Below are 25652 nucleotides of genomic sequence, written 5' to 3'. Positions count from 1 at the left end.
ATCGATTTGAAAAAGCAAGAATGTAAGCTTAGGGGACAACCCATTTATGCTTCAGCACCTGGGTACTGCTTGCTGATTGTTGGCTAAACAGTAACTCAGGAATAGTGATTAGTGTTTGTACCCTATTTTTTTTTCTACCAATCCAAATGAAGATACCCAACTAGTAACCGAAAATGTTGGATGCAAATAATTTCAAAAGTTTTCATTTACAAATGGTTATTATGGACACATTTTACCTAGCAGAATATTTTGACTGCTTATAGAAACAATGTTAAGGTATTGGAGGCTACTTTTCTTTTTTTTTTTTTTTTTTAATATGCACTCTTTTGAGACACCAGCTCCCACTGAGCATATGCAATATTCACAGAATATGCATATGCATTTTTTGATTGGCTGATGGCTGTCACATGATGCAGGAGGAAGTAATAAAACAAGTTTGTAAGAACACAAAAAAATTAAAAAAAAAAATCTACCATTCATGTGAAATTCAAACTCAGTGCTTTTGCATTATGAATTTATGGATTATGTTTTGAACTGAATTAAGTGGTCATTTAAGCAGCATATTTTAAACCATTAAACCCTTAAAGGGGGCATAAAACACCTTTTAAATTATAAAGACTGCTATTTTGCACTTAAGTTATATGAAACAATTTTTTTCTTTCATGATTCAGATAGAGCAAGCAATTTTAAAAGGGATAGTAAACAGCAAAAATGTTATTGTTTAAAAAAAGATCGTTATAGAAATATACTTTTACCTCTGTGATTACCTTTTATCTAAGCTTCTGCAGACTGCCTCCTCATCTCAGATATTTTGACAGACTTACACTTCAGGCAAGTAGTGCTGACTATTAAATAACTCCACGTGCATGAGCACAATGTTAGTCATATGAAACAATGCCCTCTAGCTGTGAAAAACTGTCAAATGCATTCAGATAAGAGGCGGCCTTCAAGGACTTAGCAGTTAGCATATGAGCCTACCCAAGGTTTAGAATACCAAGAGAACAAAGCAAATTTAATGATAAAAGTAAATTAGAACGTTGTTTAAAATGACATGCAATATCTGAATCATGAAAGTTTATATTGGACTTTACTATCCGTTTAAGCAACTTTCTAATTTACTCCTATTAATTTCCCTTCGTTCTCTTGGTATCTATTTAAAGAAGCAGGAATGTAAAAGTTAGGAGGAGAAACCATTTTTGGTTCAGACTCTGGGTACCACTTGCCGATTGGTGGCTACATCTGAATCAGAAAGAAAAATTGGGTTTCATATCCCTTTAACACCAGAGGAGTGTAAAATCTTTCAGAATAGAGAAAGCCTTGTTGGTGCTATTGTATTTCAAAGGGCCAAACTGCCCAATAACTTGCCTTATTGGATGAGCCAATCTGCCCTTGTTACTGGAATAAACAAGACTTTACACTTTTTAACCCCTTAAAGCAGATGTTGCATTATCTTACCATTATCTCTACAGTACCAAGGCTAGGCTTATGAAGTATGCAATTCCAGTTCTTATAATTGGAAAGCCTACTATTTTCAATTACATTTAAAGAGACAGTAAAGACAAAATTTAACTTAAATGGATTGGATAGAGCACAAAAAGTTTAAACAAGTTTTTCTAAAGAATTGTGATTGAGTATAATTCATCAGCTGTAATGAACATATGCTATAACATTTATTAAAGGGAGATAAAAAAATTCTCATGATTCAGATAGAACAACCAACTTTATAATTTACTTCTATTATCAAAATGTATTTTCTAGTTATCCTTTGTTGAAAAGCAGGAAGGCAAGATCAGGAGTGTGCACGTGTGCAGCACTATATCACAGTAGTTTTCCCAACAATTGGTAGCGTGCTCCAGACATGTGCACGCTACCTATCTAGATTTCTCCAACAAAGAGCAACACGAGAACAAAGCTAATTTGATATTAGAAGTAAACTGGAAACATTTTTAAAATTGTTATCTCTATCTAAAACATGAAAAACATTGAGTTTAATGTCCCTTTAATATAACGCTGAAAATCTAATACACCATGCTCAGGCCGCCAACTTTAAAAGTACTTTTTTTGGTGAGCCAACGGTTTGAATAGTTCTCAAATCAAAGCTCTAGCCATACGGCACTCAAAAACATAATTTATGTAAGAACTTACCTGATAAATTCATTTCTTTCATATTAGCAAGAGTCCATGAGCTAGTGACGTATGGGATATACATTCCTACCAGGAGGGGCAAAGTTTCCCAAACCTCAAATGCCTATAAATACACCCCTCACCACACCCACAAATCAGTTTAACGAATAGCCAAGAAGTGGGGTGATAAGACAAAAGTGCGAAAGCATAAAAAAATAAGGAATTGGAATAATTGTGCTTTATACAAAAAAAATCATAACCACCACAAAAAAGGGTGGGCCTCATGGACTCTTGCTAATATGAAAGAAATGAATTTATCAGGTAAGTTCTTACATAAATTATGTTTTCTTTCATGTAATTAGCAAGAGTCCATGAGCTAGTGACGTATGGGATAATGACTACCCAAGATGTGGATCTTCCACGCAAGAGTCACTAGAGAGGGAGGGATAAAATAAAGACAGCCAATTCCGCTGAAAATAATCCACACCCAAAACAAAGTTTAAATCTTATAATGAAAAAAAAACTGAAAATTATAAGCAGAAGAATCAAACTGAAACAGCTGCCTGAAGTATTTTTCTACCAAAAACTGCTTCAGAAGAAGAAAACACATCAAAATGGTAGAATTTAGTAAAAATATGCAAAGAAGATCAAGTTGCTGCTTTGCAAATCTGATCAACTGAAGCTTCATTCCTAAACGCCCAGGAAGTAGAAACTGACCTAGTAGAATGAGCTGTAATCCTTTGAGGCAGAGTTTTACCCGACTCGACATAAGCATGATGAATTAAAGATTTCAACCAAGATGCCAAAGAAATGGCAGAGGCCTTCTGACCTTTCCTAGAACTGGAAAAGATAACAAAAAGACTAGAAGTCTTTCGGAAATTCTTAGTAGCTTCAACATAATATTTCAAAGCTCTAACTGCATCCAAAGAATGCAATGATCTCTCCTTAGAATTCTTAGGATTAGGACATAATGAAGGAACTACAATTTCTCTACTAATGTTGTTAGAATTCACAACCTTAGGTAAAAATTTAAAAGTTCGCAACACCGCCTTATCCTGATGAAAAAAAATCAGAAAAGGAGACTCACAAGAAAGAGCAGATAATTCAGAAACTCTTCTAGCAGAAGAGATGGCCAAAAGAAACAAAAAACATTCCAAGAAAGTAATTTAATGTCCAGAGAATGCATAGGTTCAAACGGAGGAGCTTGAAGAGCCCCCAGAATCAAATTCAAACTCCAAGGAGGAGAAATTGACTTAATAACAAGTTTTATACAAACCAAAGCTTGTACAAAATAAAAATCAGGAAAACTAGCAATCTTTCTGTGAAAAAGAACAGAAAGAGCAAAGATTTGTCCTTTTAAGGAACTTGCAGACAAAACTTATCCAAACCATCCTGAAGAAACACTAAAATTCTAGGAATTCTAAAAGAATGCCAAGAAAAATGATGAGAAAAACACCAAAAAATGCAAGTTTTCCAGACTCGATAATATATCATCCTAGATACAGATTTACGAGCCTGCAACATAGTATTAATTACGGAGTCAGAGAAACCTCTGACTGAGAATCAAGCATTCAATCTCCATACCTTTAATTTAAGGATTTGAGATCCTGATGGAAAAAAAAAAAAAAAAAAAAAAAAAAAAAAAAGGACCTTGTGATAGAAGGTCTGGACTTAACGGAAGAGTCCACGGATGGCAAGGAGCCATCCTGACAAGATCCGCATACCAAAACCTGTGAGGCCATGCTGGAGCCACCAGCAGAATAAACGAACGCTCCTTAGAATTTTGGAAATCACTCTTGAAAGAAGAACTAGAGGCGGAAAGATATAGCAGGATGATATTTCCAAGGAAGTGACAATGCATCCACTGCTTCCGCCTGAGGATCCCTGGATCTGGACAGCTACCTGGGAAGCTTCTTATTTAGATGAGAAGCCATCAGATCTATTTCTGGAAGTCCCCATATTTGAACAATCTGAAGAAATACTTCTGGGTGAAGAGACCATTCGCCCGGATGTAGCATTTGGCGACTGAGATAATCCGCTTCCCAATAGTCTATACCTGGGATATGAACCGCAGAAATTAGACAGGAGCTGGATTTCGCCCATACAAGTATTCGAGATACTTCCTTTATAGCCAGAGGACTGTGAGTCCCTCTTGATGATTGACATATGCCACATTTGTGACATTGTCCGTCTGTAAACAAATGAATGACTCTCTTTAGAAGAGGGCACGACTGAAGAGCTCTGAAAATTGCACGGAGTTCCAAAATGTTGATTGGAAATCTCACCTCCTGAGATTCCCAAACCCCTTGTGCTGTCAGAAACCCCCATACAGCTCCCCAACCTGTCAGACTTGCATCTGTTGAGATCACAGTCCAGGTTGGAAGAACAAAAGAAGCCCCCTGAACTAAACGATGGTGGTCTGTACCACGTCAGAGGGTGTCGAACAATCGGTTTTAAAGATATTAAATGAGATATCTTTGTATAATCCTTGCACCACTGGTTCAGCATACAGAGCTGAAGAGGTCGCATGTGAAAAATGAGCAAAGGGGAACACGTCCAATGCAGCAGTCATAAGAACCTAGAATTTCCATGCATAAAGCTACCGAAGGGAATGATTGAGACTGAAGGTTTCGATAAGCTGAAACCAAATTCAGACGTCTCTTGTCCGACAGAGACAGAGTCATGGACACTGAATCTATCTGGAAACCTAAAAAAGGTTACTCTTGTCTGAGGAATCAACAAACTGATTGGTTAATTGATCCTCCAACCATGTTCTTGAAGAAACAACACTCATAAAAAGCTGGAAAGGATCTTTCCTTTGAAAATGAGCAAAGGGAATTGAATCCAATGCTGTTAAAACTGCTATGCATATATAGCAACTGAAGGAAATAGAGACTAAAGGTACAGACGGAACCCAATACAAATTGTCCCTTGTCCGATATAAAAAAGGTGACCCTTACGTGAGGAATCAAGAACTTTTGAAAAAAAGATCCTCTATGTCCTGAAGAGCAAAGTGAATCATATGAGATTCCGCATCCTCAGGAAATTATCTGAATGAAAACAGAAAAATGAAAAATATGCATTTATTGTATCTAATGAAAACAAATAATGCTATCAGTGACCATAAAAAGGCAGAATAGTTTTAATAAAACTCCAAAACCCAGTTCCTAAAAAAGGAACTGGAAGAAATACCCCAGAAGATTCCAGGTCTGAGCAGCGCTTGAACCCCATGGGTGCTCAGCCATGCTTAAACAGTATCCAAAATATATAGGACAGAAACACACTTAAAGAAAGTGTTAGCCTTACTGGGATAAAATCAAAGAAATTTGGACAAAATAGAACCAAATAAATTTCAAAGAAGTCTTAACCTGCCCCTTACCAGCCAAGCTGGAATACGGCACGTACATCGCAATATTAGGGAGCTGATTTCGAACCCCAATTAAAACATGTTACTTGGGAAAGAACTCAGGAATTTGTTCCTTAATAAGAACAACCAAACTAGTATAAACTTAAAGTTTTAGTCTTAGAACTCAATCTTGAAGCCCATAGTAACAGTTAAGAATTGAATCCAATTATCAAACAAATAATTGATTATCTAGGAAACAAAAGAAATACGGATTTTTTTGATTTTTTTTTTTAAAAATCACAAAATTCTATCTAGCTAAAATAGCTAAAGACATAGATTAACCCTCATTTGCGAATATATTCAATAAAATGAAGACACAAATAAAATCATTAGCATGATAGTCCAGTTTAAAGGACCAGTCAAAACAGAGGACTTGCAAAATGCAAAACAAGACAAATGCAACAGCACCTAGTCTAGTAAATGTTGTCCTTTAACAATGCTAAAATAAATCATAATCTGATACTTGATCTTAAAGTAAACAGAAAAAATGAAGCAATTGCAATATCACAGGACCAAGAAAAGTACCTGAAACTAAATAATTTTCTAAAAATAAGATACAACTATATAAAGGAAAATAAATATTATTTTGCTATAGAAACAATAGCATAATTAGTAGGAGTAGAGATAGCCCCAATAAATTGGAGAACCCTCCAAATTGAATTTAACTGCTGACAAAGAATAGTTTAAAACCTTTGAAGAAGGAATAAAAGAATTCTCAGCCTATTCCATTCCCTAGTATGGGGAATTGGAAATTAAACCTCTGAAATCACAGAAGAGTAAAAAGGCAGATAGTGTCAGCTAGTCTTAAAGAACTAGTTACCTTAATATCCAAAATAATCAACACCTCTTCAACAAAGAACAAATGTACTTTAATAAAAAAAAATATAATTTATGCTTACCTGATAAATTTATTTCTCTTGTAGTGTATCCAGTCCACGGATCATCCATTACTTATGGAATATATTCTCCTTCCCAACAGGAAGTTGCAAGAGTACACCCACAGCAAAGCTGCTATATAGCTCCTCCCCTAACTGCCATATTCAGTCATTCGACCGAAAACATGCAGAGAAAGGAAAAACCATAGGGTGCAGTGGTGACTGTAGATCAAATGAAAAAATTACCTGCCTTAAAGTGACAGGGCGGGCCGTGGACTGGATACACTACAAGAGAAATAAATTTATCAGGTAAGCATAAATTATGTTTTCTCTTGTTAAGTGTATCCAGTCCACGGATCATCCATTACTTATGGAATACCAATACCAAAGCTAAAGTACACGGATGATGGGAGGGACAAGGCAGGTACTTAAACGGAAGTTACCACTGCCTGTAAAAAAACGTTTCTCCCAAAAATAGCCTCCGAAGAAGCAAGGTATCAAATTTGTTAAATTTGAAAAAGTATGAAGCGCAGACCAAGACTCCGTCTTGTAAATCTGTTCAACAGAAGCCACATTTAAAAAAGGCCCAAGTGAAAACCACAGCTCTAGTAAAATGAGCTGCAATCCCTACAGGAGGCTGCTGTCCAGCAGTCTCATAAGCTAAATGAATTATGCTTTTTAACAAAAAGACAGAGAGGCTGCTGAAGTCTTTTGACCTCTCCTCTGTCCAGAATAGAAAACAAACAAGGTGAACGTTTGATGAAAACTGTAGTAACTTGTAAGTAAAACTTTAAAGCACAAACCACGTCCAATATTGTGTAATAGACGTTCCTTCTTTAAGGAAGGATTAGGATACAAGCATGGAACAACTCTCTCTTGAGTGATGTTCTTGTTAGATACCACCTTAGGAAAAAAACCCAGGTTGGTAGGCAGGACTACCTTATCCGTACGAAGGACCAGATAAGGAGAATCACATTGTAACAGAGATAACTTGGAGACTCTACGAGTCGAGGAAATAGCTACCCAAAAGGAACTTTCCAAGATAAAGATTGATATCTATGGAACAAAAAAGGTTCAAACGGAACTTCTTGAAGAGCCTTAAGAACCAGGTTTAAGCTCCATGGTGGAACAACAGTTTTAAACACAGGCTTGGATCTAACCAAAGCCTGACCAAATGCCTGAACGTCTAGAATACCTGCCAGACGCTGGTGCAAAAAAATAGACAGAGTAAAAATCTGTCCCTTTTAAGGAATTAGCTGACAACCCTTTTCTCAAAAACATCTTGGAGAAAAGATAATATCCTGGGAATCCAGGCTTTACTCCATGAGTAACCCTTGGATTCATAACAGATATTTACACCATATCTATGTTCAATTTTCCTAGAGACAGGCTTTCATGTCTGTATTTAAGGTATCAATGACTGACTCGGAGAAGCCATGCTTTGATAACATCAAGCGTTCAGTCTCCAGGCAGTCCATCTCAGATTGATTCTATTTAGATGGTTGAAAGGACCCTGAGGTAGAGGGACCTGTCTCAGAAGCAGAGACCGTGATGGAAAGGATGACATGTCCACCAGATCTGCATACCAGGTCCTGCGTGGCTACGCAGGCGCTGTCAAAAACACCAAAGCCCTCTCCTGCTTGGTCTTGACCTCCGGAGGAAATCCCACTCCCCCGGAAGAAAAGTCTGACGACTTAGAAAATCCACCTCCCAGTTCTCAACACCTGGGATATGGATAGCTGATAGACAAGAGTGAGTCTCTGTCCAGTGAATTATTATAAGACTTCTAACATCACTAGGGAACTTCTGTTCCCCCTTGATGGCTGATGTAAGCCACAGTCGTGTATATTGTCCGACTGAGTATGATGTACCTCAGAGTTGCTAACTGAGGCCAAGTCTGAAGAGAATGGAATATCACTCCCAGAATAGTTATTAGAAGGAGGGTCTCCTCCTAAGTCCACTATCCCTGAGCCTTCAGGGAGTTCCAGACTGCATCCCAACCTAAAAGGCTGGCATCCATTGTAACAATTGTCCCATCTGACCTGCGGAAGGTCATACCCTTGGACAGATGGACCCGACAGTCACCAGAGGAAGAGAATCTCTGGTCTCTTGGTCCAGGATCAACAGGGGGACAAATCTGTGTAATCCCCGTTCCTCTGACTGAGCATGCATAGTTGCAGCGATCTGAAATGTAGACGTGCAAAACGGTACTATGTCCCTTGCCGCTACCTATTAAGCCGATCTCATTCATGTACTGAGCCCCCGAAGGGCGCGGATGGGATGAAAAACACGGCAGAAATTTAGAAACTTTGACAACCTGGACTCAGTCAGGTAAATTTTCATTTCTACAGAATCTATCAGAGTCCCTAGGAGGGAAACCCTTGAGATTGGGGATAGAGAACTCTTTCCTTGTTCACTTTCCACCCATGTGATCTCAGAAATGCCAGTACTACGTCCGTATGAGACTTGGCAATTTGGATGTTTGACGCCTGTATCAGGATGTCGTCTAACTAAGGGGCCACTTCTATGCCCCGCGGCCTAAGGACCGCCAAAGCGACCCCAGAACCTCCATAAAGATTCTTGGGGCTGTAGATATCCCAAAGGAAAGAGCTACAAACTGGTAATGCCTGTCTAGAAAGGCAAACCTGAAAAACTAAGGTGATCTTTATGCATCACAATGTGAGGATAAGCATCCTTCAAATCCATTGTAGTCCTCTATTGACTCTCCTGGATCATAGTTAAGATGGTACGAATAGTTTCCATCTTAAATGACGGAATTCTGAGGAATTTGTTTAAGATCTTTAGATCCAAAATAGGTCTGAAGGTTCCCTCTCCTTGGGAACCACAAACAGATTTGAGTAAAAACTCTGTCCCTGTTCCTCTCTTGGAACTGGATGGATCTCGTACACAATGTAAGAATGCCTCCTTCTTTATCTGGTTTGCAGATAATTGTGAAAGGCGAAATCTCCCCTTTTTTTTGGGGGGGGAATCTTTGAAATCCAGAAGATATCTCTGGGATATAAATTCCAATGCCTAGGGATCCTGGGCATCTCTTGCCCACGCGAAGAATGAAAGTCTGCCCCCTATAGGATCCGTTACCGGATAGGGGTCCGTTCCTTCATGCTGCCTTAGAGGCAGCAGCAGGCTCCTGGGCCTGCTTATCTTTGTTCCAGGTCCAATTTTCTCCAGACCGCCTTGGACTGAGCAAAACTTCCCTCTTGTTTTGCCTTAGAGGAAGTGGATGCCACACCTGCCCTGAAGTTTTAAAAGGCACGAAAATTAGACCTTTTTTGGCCCTTGATTCCTATCCTGAGGAAGGGCATGACCTTTTCCTCCAGTGATATAAGCAATAATCTCCTTCAAACCAGGCCCGAATAGGGTCTGCCCCTTGAAGGGAAGTTAAGTAGCTTATTTATTAAAGTCACGACAGCTGACCATGATATAAGCCATAGCGCTCTGAGCGCCAGTATAGTAAAAAACAGAATTCTTAGCCGTTAGTCTAGTCAAATGAACAAAGGCATCAGAAAACAAAGGAATTGGCTAGCATAAGCTTGTCAAATATATTCATCCAATGGAGTCGCTAACTGTAAAGCCTCATCAAGAGACTCAACCCAGAACGCCGCAGCAGCATTGACAGAAGCAATGTATGCAAGGGGCTGCAGGATAAAACCCTGTTGAATAAACATTTATCCATTGGATCTAAAAAGCACAACTGTCCTCGCCAGAGGTAGTGGTACGCTTAGCTAGAGTAGAAACTCTTCTCTCCACTGGTAACTATTAGAAAACATTCATCTAAAAAATAGGAGGGGAAGAGAACGGCACACCTGGTCTATCCCATTCCTTATTAAAAAAATTTTTTTTTAGTAAACCTCTTTAGGTATTGGAAAAACATCAGTACACACCGGCACTGCATATTATTTATCCAGTCTACACAATTTCTCTGGCCCTGCGATTGTACACATTCATTCAGAGCAACCAAAGCCTCCCAGAGCAACAAGTGGAGGTTCTCAAGCATAAATTTTAAATGTAGAAATATCAGAATCAGGTTAAATCATCTTCCCTGAGTCAAAAAAAATCACCCACAGACTAAGCATATTGTGAGGTAGTATCATACATGGTTCTTAAAGAGTCTGTATGCTCTGTATCTACCCCCAGAGCTATCTGCTTTCCTTTAATTTCAGGTAGTCTGACTAATACTGCTGCCAGAGTATTATTCACCACCTTTGCCATGTCTTGTAAAATAAACGCTATGGACGCCCTTGATGTACTTGGAGCCATTTGAGCGCGAGTCCCTGAAGCGGGAGTCAAAAGGTCTGACACGTGGGGAGAGTTAGTCGGCATAACTACCCCCACGACAGAATCCTCTGGTGATAATGTTTTTAAAAGACAAAAAATGATCTTTATTGTTTAACATGAAATCAATACATCTGGTACACATTCTAAGATGGGGTTCCACCATGGCTTTTAAACATAATGAACACAGAGCTTCCTCTATGTCAGACATGTTAGAACAGACTAATAATGAGACTAGTAAGCTTGGAAAACACTTTAAATCAGGTTAACAAGCAAATATAAAAAAACGTTACTGTGCCTTTAAGAGAAACAAATTTTGTCAAAATTTGAAAAACAGTGAAAAAAGGCAGTAAATCAAACGAAATTTTTACAGTATATGTAATAAGGTAACAGAGCATTGCACCCACTTGCAAATGGATGATTAACCCCTTAATGCAAAAAAAAGATCAAAAAAACGACAGACATTTTTTAAACAGACACAACAAAACTACCACAGCTGATCTGTGGATTACCTTCCCTAAAAACGATTTTGGAAGTCTTTTTAGCCCTTTAGAAATGTCCTGTAGTATTCATGGGACTGCTGAGGGAATCTGGATAATTCATTTTGTAATTTTAACTGCGCAAAAAAGCGCTAAATTAGGCCCCTCCCTTTCATATTACAACAGTGGGAAGCTTCAGTTAACTGTTTCTATGCAAAATGTAAGCCAGCCATGTGGAAAAAACTTAGGCCCCAATAAGTTTTATCACCAAACATATGTTAAAAAACGATTAAACATGCCAGCAAACGTTTTAAAAACACATTTTTACAAGAGTATGTATCTATTAATAAGCCTGATACCAGTCGCTATTGCTGCATTTAAGGCTTTACTTACATTACTTCTGTATCAGCAGTATTTTCTTAGTCAATTCCATTCCTAGAAAAATATTTTACTGCACATACCTTATCTGCAGGAAAACCTGCACGCCATTCCCCCTCTGAAGTACCTCACTCCTCAGAATGCGTGAGAACAGCAAATGGATCTCAGTTACGTCTGCTAAGATCATAGAAAAACGCAGGCAGATTCTTCTTCCAAATACTGCCTGAGATAAACAGCACACTCCGGTGCCATTTAAAAATAACAAACTTTTGATTTAAGAATAAACTAAGTATAAATCACCACAGACTCTCACGACCTCCTATGTTGAGGCTTGCAAGAGAATGACTGAATATGGCAGTTAGGGGAGGAGCTATATAGCAGCTTTGCTGTGGGTGGACTCTTGCAACTTCCTGTTGGGAAGGAGAATATATTCCATAAGTAATGGATGATCCGTGGACTGGATACACTTAACAAGAGAAAGTAGATTTGTTAGTGTCAATATCTGATGAAGAGAATTTTCTGAAAGAGAAAAAAAAAACATCAGAGAAGGATAAATCAGTATGTTGTTGGTCATTTGAAACTTCAATAATTAAAAAAGTGAAAAAGGACCTAAAAATTGTATTAGAAGGCACAAAGTCAGACAAAGCCTTAATCAGAAAAAATATTTCTTATAAATCTTCTAAACATTTCTTGTACTTAAGAATGGAAATGTATAAAGCATAAATACTAATGGAATCTGCATGTAAAAGTATATCATAATAACTTATTACAAACCATAGCTAAAGATAAACATTTATAACATTTAAAATAAATGAACTTAGCTTGGGTAGAACTGAAACTCAGTTAAGCATTTTTCCAGAAGTGGCTTCTGACTCAGGGTCAATCGTAGACATCTTGCAATATGTAGGGCTGCAACTAACGATTATTTTCATAATCGATTAATCGGCCGATTATTTTTTCGATTAATCGACTAATCGGATAAAAAGAGAATCAATAATAGTTTTCTATGTTTTAAATAAAATCCACATAATGAGTGTTACAAATATAAACTTCAGACTAAAACTTTACATTAACACAACCGTTTCTTCAATTTTTTAAGCAGCAGAGCACAGTTTTATAATTAAACAAAACAAAACCACAAACTGTTTGAAAAGAGGTAGAACTAGAAAGAGTTAGACTATCACTGTTAATAACATTCTGTTATTCCCTCTTTCAGAAACTTTGCATTGAAATGCAAAAATCTCAACATGTCCACATGCTTCTGGCTAAGTCTGGTTCTCTGCAGCTATATTTCCTGCAGCAGAGAAGAGGCACTCAGTTGGTGTTGAGGTGCTTGAGATGTATAAGTAGGGTTTTGCCAATTTCACCAAAGTGGGATGTTTATCTTTGTTAGCTCTTCACCAATGCTAAGTGTTTTCTACCTGGGCAAGGGGCCTCTCAATAAAGTAACCCTTGACTTCATTCTAACATAAAAATATCTTGAATATCTATATGCAATGGTAAATAACCAGCTGTAAGGTTAGGGGAAATATCTAGTCCGCTCTAAAAATAATGACTATATACTTATAAAGGTTGAATATGGTACATAACACAATTTATTAAAAATATAAAAAAACAATAAAAAACAAAATCAAAAGCGCTAAGGACTGTATATCAATAACAGGACAAAGCCTTACAGATTTATTTATACAGTACATATAATTAGCAATAGCAAGCAATACGCTAATAATTGTGCAAACAGATAATAGTGCACATCAATTTAAATAACTCGCATCAATCTAGGGGCAAGGTGTAAACAACAAGCTTGGCACTATATCATAAAAAGCTTAGTTCCAAATCACCAGATTTAATATAAACAATCCAAATGATGACTTATATCTGGGTTGCACATAAGCCAGGGGTAGTTGTAAACTTATACTGTCCTGAAAAAGTGAAAAAGTAGACGTCTGTAGACGTCCTTTAGGCTAAGGACATAAAACACAATACCATGTGCAGGAGTTAATGGAGTGAAGCAGCTGGTGTTGTGCACAGACCAACTAATTGCAAACCAGCTAATCGATTAATCGATTATGAGATTCGTTGACAACTATTTTCATAATCGATTATTATCGATTATGACGATTAGTTGTTGCAGCTCTAGCAATATGTAATAGAAAAAACAACATATAAAGCAAAATTGATCAAATTCCTTAAATGACAGTTTCAGGAATGGGAAAAAATGCTAGTGAACAAGCTTCTAGCAACCAGAAGCAATAATTAATGAGACTTAAATAATGTGGAGACAATAGTGATGCCCATATTTTTTAGCGCCAAAAAAGGCACCCACATTATTTGGCGCCTAAATGCTTTTTGGCGCCACATCCGGAACGCCGACACTTTTGACGCAAAAAACGTCAAAAAAATGACGCAACTTCCGGCGACACGTATGACGCCGGAAACAGAAAAAAAAATTTGCGCCAAAAAAATCCGTGCCAAGAATGACGCAATAAATTGAAGCATTTTCAGCCCCCCGCGAGCCTAATAGCCCACAGGGAAAAATTCAAATTTTAAGGAAAGAAAAAAAATTGATTGATTCATATGCATTATCCCAAATATGAAACTGACTGTCTGAAATAAGGAACATTGAACATCCTGAGACAAGGCAAATAAATGTTTGAACACATATTTAGAACTTTATATAAAAGTGCCCAACCATAGCTTAGAGTGTCACAGAAAATAAGACTTACTTACCCCAGGAAACTCATCTACAAGTAGTAGAAAGCCAAACCAGTATTGAAACGAGAATCAGTAGAGGTAATGGTATATATAAGAGTATATTGTCGATCTGAAAAGGGAGGTAAGAGATGAATCTCTACGACCGATAACAGAGAACCTATGAAATAGACCCCGTAGAAGGAGATCATTGAATTCAAATAGGCAATACTCTCCTCACATCCCTCTGACATTCACTGCACGCTGAGAGGAAAACTGGGCTCCAACCTGCTGCGGAGCGCATATCAACGTAGAATCTAGCACAAACTTACTTCACCACCTCCATAGGAGGCAAAGTTTGTAAAACTGATTTGTGGGTGTGGTGAGGGGTGTATTTATAGGCATTTGAGGTTTGGGAAACTTTGCCCCTCCTGGTAGGAATGTATATCCCATACGTCACTAGCTCATGGACTCTTGCTAATTACATGAAAGAAACAATGTTTTGGTACCAAGAGAGCCGATTGGAAAACAGTTCAAACCATTAGCTCACCAAAAAAAAAAAAAACAAAAAAAAACTTTTGAAGTGGGTGGCCGGAGTGCGGGGGTATTTGAATTTCAGTGCTACATTAAAAATTTTAAGTTAAAGCGTATCTTACTCACAACTGATGAATTAAACACTTAAAATATTGCTATCATTCCAGATCTGTTTATACAAATGGGAAAGTTTACCATCACTTTAATTCTCTCATTAACCATGACCTGCAATGTGTTGGGGTTTCTGAACTAATCTTTAACCATATGTTGAACCCCTCTGCAAAGTAAAAAATTTTTTTTATAAAGAAAGCATAGCAAGGAACAGTGACAACATGATTTAATTAAGGTGATTACTTTAAGCATTAAATTATTCATTTGAGGGAATAATGATGAGCAATACAAGGCAGTTATTAAAGTGACAGTCAACACCAAAATTGTTATTGTTTAAAAATATACATAATACCTTTAACTACCCATTCCCCAGCTTTGTACAACCAACATGGTATTATTAATATATGTTATAACATTTAAATCTCTACATTTCTGCATGTTTCTAAGCTACTACAGACAGCCTCTTGTCACATGCTTTTTAAATTAGCTTTCACAACAAGAGACTGCTAAGTCATGTGGACAATATGCATAACATTGCGCTCTCTCCTGTGGAGTTGTGGATGACACTGCAGTCTGCACTAATTGTCTAAAATACAAGTCAACAGATAAATAGCCATGTGATCAGGCTATTTAAGAGGCTAAAAACAAGGTAATCACAGAGGAAAATAATAAGAATGTTGCTTGTGCAAAACTGGGGAATGGGTAATAAATGGACTCTCTTTTTAAAGAACAATGGAGTTGACTGTACAGATCACAGGCAACAACAATTCAAACCACTGAATGCTACCTTATTGTGTGATAGAATGAGCTAGTCAGGCCATAAAATATTGAAAAAAGGATGCGCAATGGCTGGATGACAAGCAGAAGTGACGCATGTTGCTCCAAGCCTTATACCTCTCCTAGGTACAACAGGATGTAAGCTTTACCAGGAGGCAGAGCCATTAATAATCATGGCAATTGAACATTGTCAATCCCCCAAAACTGTTTGGGCCTCTGTTTTATTTATAAATACTGTTACGCCCTAGTAACATATGACCAATGTGTTTAGAAGAAGTGTAGAGCATTAATAATGAAGCCCAAAATGTAACAAACTTGTATGGATCAAAACGCAGTGAAGCATGCTTTCTTAGGAAAATTAACAATCATCTTCTTGTGTTAACATTAAAATTAGAAAGAACAAACTCAGTAATAGTGTTGATCAAGTCATGACTTTAACAGATGACATAGCAAGGCACAAGATAAACTACAGGTATTGGTCCCTCTGCTGGGTGATTTGTGAACATATTCACTATTCCAGTACAAAGGCGTTGGACCTGTCCCCAAAATTTGGGGACATTGCTGTGACTACAGCCATACTGTCCTGCAACTATTATTATGCATGGCATTAAGAGAACTACAGTTCCTATGCATACATGGAACCACAATTCTCAGCATGAAATGCGATTGATTACAAAGGAGGTTATAAGATGGCCTCAGATTTATTAGCTTTCAATTTTCCAGCTGCATTTCTAGCCAATAGTGGCATAAAGCACTGTTGTATTACGCAGCAGCAATTCAACCCCCCATGCCCTCACTTGTTTAAGACCTGACAGGGTTTAGAGACACATAAAACCCACATTTGTTTTCATGACTCAGATAATTCATACAATTTTAAACAACTTTTCAGTTTACTTCTATTATCTTATTTGCTTAATTCTCTTGAAATCCTTTGTTGAAGGAGTAGCAATGCACTACTGGGAGTTAGCTGAAAGCCAACAGCATATATGTGCAGCCACCAATAAGCAGCTCCTGAGCCTACCTAGGTATACGTTTCAACAAAGGTTACACCAAAGGGAGAACATGCAGTGATCTGAGATGTCATCACAGAAAATGCATTATGTCTGTAGAATGAAAAAAGGGACACTCACAAAACTGTTAGCGCTTTCACTTTGCAGCACGGATCCACATCAGACTGTTCTGTTAACAGAGCTTTGCGCTGGCTGCATTGTGAAGGTTTTCCTTAAACCAGTGCAAAGTACTGTGAAGAGAAAAGTCAAATATGGAGCAGCGCTGCAAAGCAGAAGTAGACTGTCTCAGGGATTTTCAACCCCGCTCCCTAGCCTTTCACAGCTTGCAAAGCCGTGACGTTTGAAGGTAAGACGTTCTTGTGAGCTATGCACCCTTTTTATTACTACATTTCTATCTTGTGATAGACATTTTCAAAACCTTAAAAAACAAAACAAAAAAACTGTTAATTAGCACATTGCAATTAAAGGGACACTGAACCCAAAATTTTTATTTTGTGATTCAGATAGAGCATGCAATTTTAAAGGGACAGTCTAGTCCAAAATAAACTTTCATGATTCAGATAGGGCATGTAATTTTAAACAACTTTCCAATTTACTTTTATCACCAAATTTTCCTTTGTTGTCTTGGTATTCTTAGTTGAAAGCTAAACTTAGGAGGGTCATATGCAAATTTCTTAGACCTTGAAGGCCGCCCCTTAATGAATGCATTTACATTTTTTTACCACTAGAGGGTGTTAGTTCATGTGTGTTATATAGATAACACTATGCTCACGCACATGGAGTTACCTAGGAATAAGCAATGATTGGCTAAAATGCAAGTCTGTCAAAAGAACTGAAATAAGGGGGCAGTTTGCAGAGGCTTAGATACAAGATAATCACAGAGGTAAAACATTTATTAGAATAACTGTAGGTTATGCAAAACTAGGGAATGGGTAATAAAGGGATTATATTTCTTTTAAAACAATAAAAATTATTGTGTAGTACCTTTAAGCAACTTTCTAATTTACTCCTATTTCTCTTTGTTCTCTTGCTATCTTTATTTGAAAAAGGCAGCAGCTATTTTTTGGTTCAGACTCAAGACAGCATTTGTTTATTGGCAAGAACCCAGGTTGTTCACCAAAAAAGGGCCAGCATCTAAGCTTGCATTTCAAATAAAGATACCAAGAGAATGAAGAACATTTGATAATAGGAGTAAATTTTAAAAGTTGCATGCTCTAAATCACGAAAAAAAAAAAAAAAAAAAAAAAAAAAAAAGTGGGTTCAGTGTCCCTTTAGCCCCTTAATGACGTCCTCAAAAAAAAAAAAAAAAAAAACCAAACGACAGTTAACGCCAGAGGACATACCCTGTATGTCCTTGGTCTGGGAAAGTGATCCCGATCGCTTCCAGCTGCTTTCTGGTTATTGCAGTGATGCCTCTATATCGAGGAATCCTACGATAACATCTGTTGGCCACCCGATGCAGAGAGAGCCACTCTGTACCAGACATCTATGGCCGGTATCATGGGTGGGAGCCGGTCTGGGAGGCAGCCATCGATGGGCCCAGTGATGTGGAGGGGGGCGGGAACCGGCTACATTACTGAAAATGTATATAGTATAAAATTGATCAAGGGGGGGGGGGAATGTTATAAAAAAAATAAAAAAAAATTAAAAAGCTATAAATCAGGGGGTGTTGGGTTGGTCTGTGGAGGGAAAGCTACACTACAGAAGAAATAAAAAAAAAGGGGGGGGGAATAAAACTTTTTTTTTCTGAAAACTGGGTGCTGGCAGACAGCTGCCAGTACCCAAGACGGCCCCCAAAAAGGTAGAGGGGGAGGATCCTACACATCAGCATATGTAAATATGCTTTTTTTTTTTTTTAAATCAGATACCTTTTATTTTAGTAGTTAAGTACTTAAGATGGCAGGGACAATTGTGGGGTGGGGGAGGGAGCTGCCTGGGAGGGATCAGGGGGTGTGATGTGTCAGGAGGCTGTTCTCTACACTAAGCTAAAACTAACCCTGCAAGCTACCTAATTACCCCTTAACTGCTAGCCATAATACACATGTGATGTGCAGTGGCATTTAGCGGCCTTCTAATTACCAAAAAGCAACGCCAAAGCCATACATGTGCTATTTCTGAACAAAGGGGATCCCTGAGAAGCATTTACAACCATTTGTGCCATAATTGCACAAGCTGTTTGTAAATAATTTCAGTAAGAAACCTAAAGTTCGTGAAAAAGTGAACTTTTTTTTTTTTTATTTGAACGCTTTTGGCGGTGAAATGGTGGCATGAAATATACCAAAATGGGCCTATATCAATACTTGGGGTTGTCTACTACACTACAGCTAAAATTAACCCTAGAAGCTCCCTAATTAACCCCTTTACTGCTGAGCATAATACACGTGTGACACGCAGTGGCATTTAGCGGCCTAATTACCAAAAAGCAAAGCCATATATGTCTGCTATTTCTGAACAAAGGGGATCACAGAGAAGCATATACAACCATTTATGCCATAATTGCACAAGTTGTTTGTTAATAATTTCAGTGAGAAACCTAAAGTTTTTCAAAAAATTATTTTTATTTGATCGCATTTGGCGGTGAAATGGTGGCATGAAATATACCAAAATGGGCCTCGATCAATACTTTGGGATATAGATATATATATATATATATATATATATATATACACACATATACATATATATACACACACACACACACACACATATATACATATATATATATAAATATATATATATATATATATATATATACACACACACACACACGTCAAGGGATATTCAGGGGTTCCAATGTAACTAGCGCTAATTTTGAAAAAAAAAAAAAAATGGTTTGGAAATAGCAAAGTGCTACTTGTATTTATTGCCCTATAACTAGCAAAAAAAAAAAAAAAAAAAAAAAAAAAGCAAAGAACATGTAAAGATTAGGTATTTTAAAACTCAGGACAACATTTAGAAACTATTTAGCATGGGTGTTTTTGGTGGTTGTAGATGTGCAACAGATTTTAGGGGTCAAAGTTAGAAAAAGTGTGTTTTTTTGCCCATTTTATTTTTTTTTTATAGTAAAATATATGATGAAAATGGTATCTTTAGAAATTCCATTTAATGACGAGAAAAACGGTATATAATGTGTGGGTACAGTAGTAAATGAGTAAGAGGAAAATTACAGCTAAACACAAACACTGCAAAAAAAGTAAAAATAGCCTTGGTCCCAAACGGATAGTAAATGGAAAAGTGCTGTGGTCATTAAGAGGTTTAGCTGATGCTTTAGTGTAACTGCCTAATTTAAAATTCAATTTTATTTTAAAATGACCTGCAGAACTTATTTCACAAAAAAAAAAAAATTTATACAAAAAAATTCTCATTGCAGAAAGTGAAGAAAAGCTCTCTCTCTGGGAAGGATACGAAGCAAAAGAAACAAAATTAGATAATCAAAAAATATTGGTAAGTCATTTAAAATGTCATTGTTTTGCAGTTATTATACTCCCTTAAATTCATACTGGTCAACAACACAATCAAGTTGAAAAAATAAAATTACTATGTTCCTTTTTTTCTCCTCAATACTTTCTACCATTAAAGTACCACAGCCATTACAATCAGATGGTTACAGTTGAACAAATCTGCAGCATTTTGTAGATAGTAAAATGTATGGCTCAAGGTGGGTGATGACAATGACCTTCACAAATGAATACATAAGAAATCAAGAGGTACACATAACCCCTAATATGAAGGTGAAAGTGTCGCTTTTAAATTTTGGCTCAGGACGGGGAAAACGAACTCCAACATTTGTGTTATAGAGATTGTGGGGAGAGAGGTTTGTTTATACATGTGGTGGCACTGCATCAAAGTCAGAGAAGTGTGGGCTCAAACATCCGCTCTTTTTAACCTCGGTTTTTTAAACACAAATAGTCCTTACTCCGGAACAAGCCTTGTTACATTTTAAGATACCACAGCTCCCAAAAAGAAGCCATGGTCTGGATATGACCATCTGTACAGTTGTGAGAATAAGCCTAGCCCCACACTGGAAAAAAAATGCACCACCAAACTTCTCAGTTATCTATAACAAAATAACGCACCACTATAATATGGCTAGCATGGTAGCCGAGGCATTGAACACAAGAGATAGCTAGCTTTCTCATACAATGGGAACCCTTTACATGTTTCATAAAAATAGGAAGACAGGGAGTATAGGTTATGCTTATTAAGCCTTACCCTTGGGGAGGGGGTGGAGAGCCGGGACCAGGAAGACCCATTGGAGGGTTTGAAACGACTGCATTTTGTATGTTGTGAAAGGTTTGATTTTTGAAGCTAGAATACTACATCTTGATGTGATACAGAATGTAAACACGGACTACTGCAAGAGGAAATACAGAAACAGTAGTGAAGTTTTTTTTATTTGAGGTGAGACATTTCTTGCCTATTGAATGTAATGATATGTGAAGTTTGATACAATTTACTTTAACAACTTGTTATCCAAAACATACTGGTTTATTGTATGCTGTTAAATGACATTTGAAAACTATAATAAAAATAATTTCAACATAAATTTTGGCTCAAGGGTATTTCTTGAAGGGACTATTAAAACACCCACTTTTTCCCCTCTGATTTTGTTAGAACAAAATGAGGTCCATTATTTATAACTTGTGAATGCCTTCTTTTGAAAGAGGAACCACCTACCCAATTATCAGATGATGCTAAATGGATAACTATAAATTGTACATTTGAAATTAGTAAATATTGACTCACATGCCATTTACTAGGCCTGTGTATTTGGATAATTCATTATGATCCGAATGTGCAAGAAGGCGGTTACTTGCAGCATTTGGCTCTTTTTAGAGCCGCATTTATTCCTATGAAAGTGAAACACACTAAGATCTGGATTTGCAAAGATCATAGGTTTTTTTTTTAACTTTCACATGAATAAATGTGGCTCCGAAAAAAGCAGAATGAAGTGGGTGGATGCCTTCTTCTGCATTCGGATCATAACAAATAATTCAAATGCACAGGCCTACTAGAGGTGAAACTCGAAAAATTAGAATATTGTGCAAAAGTTAATTTCACTAATGCAACTTAAAAGGTGAATTATATATACACAAGATACTCATTACATGCAAAGCAAGATAGTTCAAGTCGTGATTTGTCATAATTGTGATGATTATGGTTTACAGCTCATGAAAACCTCAAATCCACACTCTCAGAAAATTAGAATATTGTGAAAATGTGCAATATTCTAGGCTCAAAGTGTCCCAACTCTAATCAACTAATTAAGCCATAACACCTCCAAAGGATTCCTGAGCCTTTAAATGGTCTCAATCTGGTTCAGTAGGAATCGCAATCAAGAGAAAAACCACTGACCTGACAGTTGTGCAGAAAACCATCATTGACAACCTCCATAAGTAGGGAAAGCCTCAAAAAGGTAATTGCAAAAGAAGTTAAAAAAAAGTGCACAAGCAGCAGGGATGACCGCAGAGGAAAAGGCCATTCAAAAGTGTTGGGGACTTTCACAAGGAGTGGACTGAGGCTGGAGTCAGTGCATCAAGAGCCACCACACACAGACGGATCCTGGACATGTGCTTCAAATATCGTATTCCTCTTGTCAAGCCACTCCTGAACAACAAACAACGTCAGAAGTCTTACCTGGGCTAAAGAAAAACAGACCTGGTCTGCTGCTCAGTGGTCCAAAGTTCTCTTTTCTGATGAGAGCAAATTTAGCATCTCATTTGGAAACCAAGGACCCAGAGTATGGAGGAAGAATGGAGAGGCACACACTGCAAGATGCTTGAAGTCCAGCGTGAAGTTTCCACAGTCTGTGTTGATTTGGGGAGCCATGTCATCTGCTGGTGTTGGTCCACTGTGCTTCATCAAGTCCAGGGTCAACGCAGCCGTCTACCAGGAGATTTTGGAGGACTTCATGCTTCCTTCTGCAGATATTTTCCAGCTGGACTTGGCACCTGCCCACACTGCCAAAAGCACCAAAACCTGGTTCAATGACAGTGGGATTACTGTGCTTGTTTGGCCAGCAAACTCGCCTGACCTGAACCCCATAGAAAATCTATGGGGCATTGCCAAGAGAAAGATGACACATGAGACCGAACAATGCAGAAGATCTGAAGGCCGCTATTAATGCATCCTGGTCTTCCATAACACCTCAGCAGTGCCACGGGCTGATAGCTTCCATGCTGCGCCGCATTGAGGCAGTAATTGCTGCAAAAGGGGACCAAACCAAGTACTGAGTACATACAGTATGCATGCTTATACTTTTCAGAGGTCTGATATTGTTCTATGTACAATCCTTGTTTTATTGATTGCATGTAATATTCTAATTTTCTGAGATTGTGGATTTGGGGTTTTCATGAGCTGTAAGTCATAATCAATACAATTATGACAAATCACGGCTTGAACTACCATACTTTGCATGTAATGAGTCTCTCATACATTAGTTTCACCTTTTAAGTTGCATTAGTGAAATAAATGAACTTTTGCACAATATTCTAATTTTTCGAGTTTCACCTGTATATACGTTAAAATGAGATAAATATATATATTTGTTTGTTTGTTTCTGCAGACTCAAGTTGCTTTATAAAAGTAGTTGGGCCGCTGAATAGAACATAACTGTTTGTGGATAACAAAAAGAAAAAAAAAAAAGAAAAAAAAAAGCATTGAAACTGCTTGGTTTTTGCACTCATTGCATTTAAACATCAAAGAGCTGTTTGGGAGGTGTCAGTGTAATCTCCACACTAAAGCTAAAATTGACTTTACAAGATACTGGATTAACACCTTCACTGCCGGGAATAAAAGAGGTGTGGTGCGCAGCTGCAGTTAGCGGCCTTCTGATTACCAAAAACCAATGGCAAAGTCCTGAATGTCTGCTATTTCTGAACAAAAGGGGATCCCCAAAGAAGCGTTTACAATCATTTGTACTATGATTGCACAAGCAGTATGTAAATAATTTCAGTGGGAAACCCAGTTTGCGAAATTAAAGGGACACTCAAGTCAAAATGAAACATTCATTATTCAGATAGAGCGTGCAATGTTAAACAGCTTTCCAATTTACTTCCATTAACAAAATGTTCAGTCTTTTTAAATTTACACTTTTGAGCCATGTGCAAGAATTCTCAGAATATATGTATATGCATTTGTGATTGGCTGATGGCTGTCACACGATAGAGGAGGAGTGGAAATAGACCTAACTTTGAAATTTGTCAGAAACAAATCTACTACTCATTTGAAGATCAGACTAAGTGCTGTATTTACTGGTCATTTAACTTTTTATTATATATGATTGCATTTGGCGGTGAAATGGCATGAAATATACAACATTCTAATTTACTTCTATTATCTAATTTGCTTTATTCGCTTGATATCCTTTGCTGAAAAAATATCTAGATAGGCTTAGTAGCTGCTGATTGGTGGCTGCACATATATGCCTTATGTGATTGGCTCATCCATGTACATTGCTATTTCTTCAAAAAAGGAGCTCACAGCAGCTTATTTGCTTCTAGGCATGCTCCAGCAGAATATGAGTGTTCACTTCTGCATTCTACCAAACAATGGTAGATATTGATACAGCCATAGAAAGAAGTGTATGGGGGGGGGGGGGGGGTTAGAGCTGTACAATTCAGAAACAGGCACTGCAGTATACAATTGCAAGTAAAGTACATATATTGTGTCTAACCTAATTCGTTTTATGTCCCTTTAAGTGTTCACTGGCACAATACACACCACTGCCAACTCTGAGTTTGAGTACTAATCTACAGACCTTCACAGCATATGTGCGTATGCCACTGAAAAAGTTCAGTAGAAGCCTTTTTGGTGAAGGAGGTATACTTGAAATTGCTTCTTTATAAAGAAAAAAAAAAATCACACTTGCACATCTGACCTTTTGATCCCTTTAAAATAAAATGATGAAAAACAAGTTTCAGGGGTCTATGCTACCCGTTATATCGACTCCCGCATTCATTAACGTTTAAAACGTGTTCATTTACATAAAAGGACATTTGATTCCCCCCCATTTGTCTTTTTTCATATACTAGCACATAACGTTTGGCAGTTCAGAGTGGCAGGCGTGGGTAGCTCATGCCCTACACTACTCAACTTCTGCAGTCACAACTCCAATATATTACGCCTGGTGACCCCTAAGTGCAAGAAAGCCACTGCTCATGTCTTCTAGCTTTTGCCTTATTCTATATTCAAGATTGGTTAAAATAAACTAAAAGAAAGGAAAACTGAGTTTATAGCGTAGTGTCAAAGCGTGGCCAATTTACTCAAGTATCTGTTTTCTTCTTAGAAAAGTATCAAGCCCTGTAATACGCCGACTCTTTATTTATAACTATATCCGTCCTCTTATATACCATCTGTCATTAGCTAGCGTCCTAACAGGTCTCTCTAGCCTATCCACTGCACCTAGCTTCCCCCCATTATCTTTGTCCCTCCCCAGTCACGCTCCCCCTGAAGTTATTCCCTCCTATATCCCACTCAGCACTGCTACCACCGTCATGCTTCTAACGCTCTCTGCAACACTCGTATGTCCCGGTCCCTCTAAACGTCCTCACCATCATAGTAATAGCACACTTTCTTCTTTGTTCCTTGAGTGAGCGCCATTTTCCTCCCTCAATTCCGGTTGCACTCCGACTCACTGCCTCAACGTCCGCCTACGTGCACTCTGTATGCCAGCCAATCAGTGAATAAACCCTCCTACAATAGTTGAGACTGGCAGTAACATAAGCCAATTAACAGAGCAACAGTAGCCGGTAGCACTAGACTGAGCGTTATGTTAGCGGCCAGGGTTATACCAATAATTGGTAAGAGGAGGGTCATCTGCTTTTTAGAATTTAGGATGATTATAAACCTCTCATTCCACATTTTATATAGGCTGTAATACATAATAATCTCATTAATAAACACTTTCGGCATGTGCAGTTTTTGTGCGATATAATAATGTTTGTCTCGCTGTCTGTACCACGGACTGTACCAA

General features: G+C 37.7%; 1 protein-coding gene across 2 annotated transcripts in view; it reads right to left on the bottom strand.

Annotated features, from left to right (window-relative positions):
- The window catches only part of HDAC1 (histone deacetylase 1), a 70240-nt gene extending 44891 nt beyond the window's left edge, over positions 1-25349 (bottom strand). The window contains exon 1 of one of the 2 annotated variants that reach the window (XM_053707252.1): positions 25231-25349. In XM_053707252.1, coding sequence (XP_053563227.1) covers positions 25231-25279 — 49 coding nt within the window. In that variant the 5' untranslated portion in view covers positions 25280-25349. Of the gene's footprint in view, positions 1-20890; positions 21028-25230 lie in introns of those variants that run through there. The other variant, XM_053707251.1, reaches the window with a different exon arrangement.
- Between the last annotated feature and the right edge of the window lie 303 nt (positions 25350-25652).

Source organism: Bombina bombina, chromosome 3 (genome assembly GCF_027579735.1).
Source record: "Bombina bombina isolate aBomBom1 chromosome 3, aBomBom1.pri, whole genome shotgun sequence".
In the NCBI taxonomy this organism is placed as follows: Eukaryota; Metazoa; Chordata; class Amphibia; order Anura; family Bombinatoridae; genus Bombina; species Bombina bombina.
This window is presented reverse-complemented; position numbering and strand designations above follow the sequence as displayed.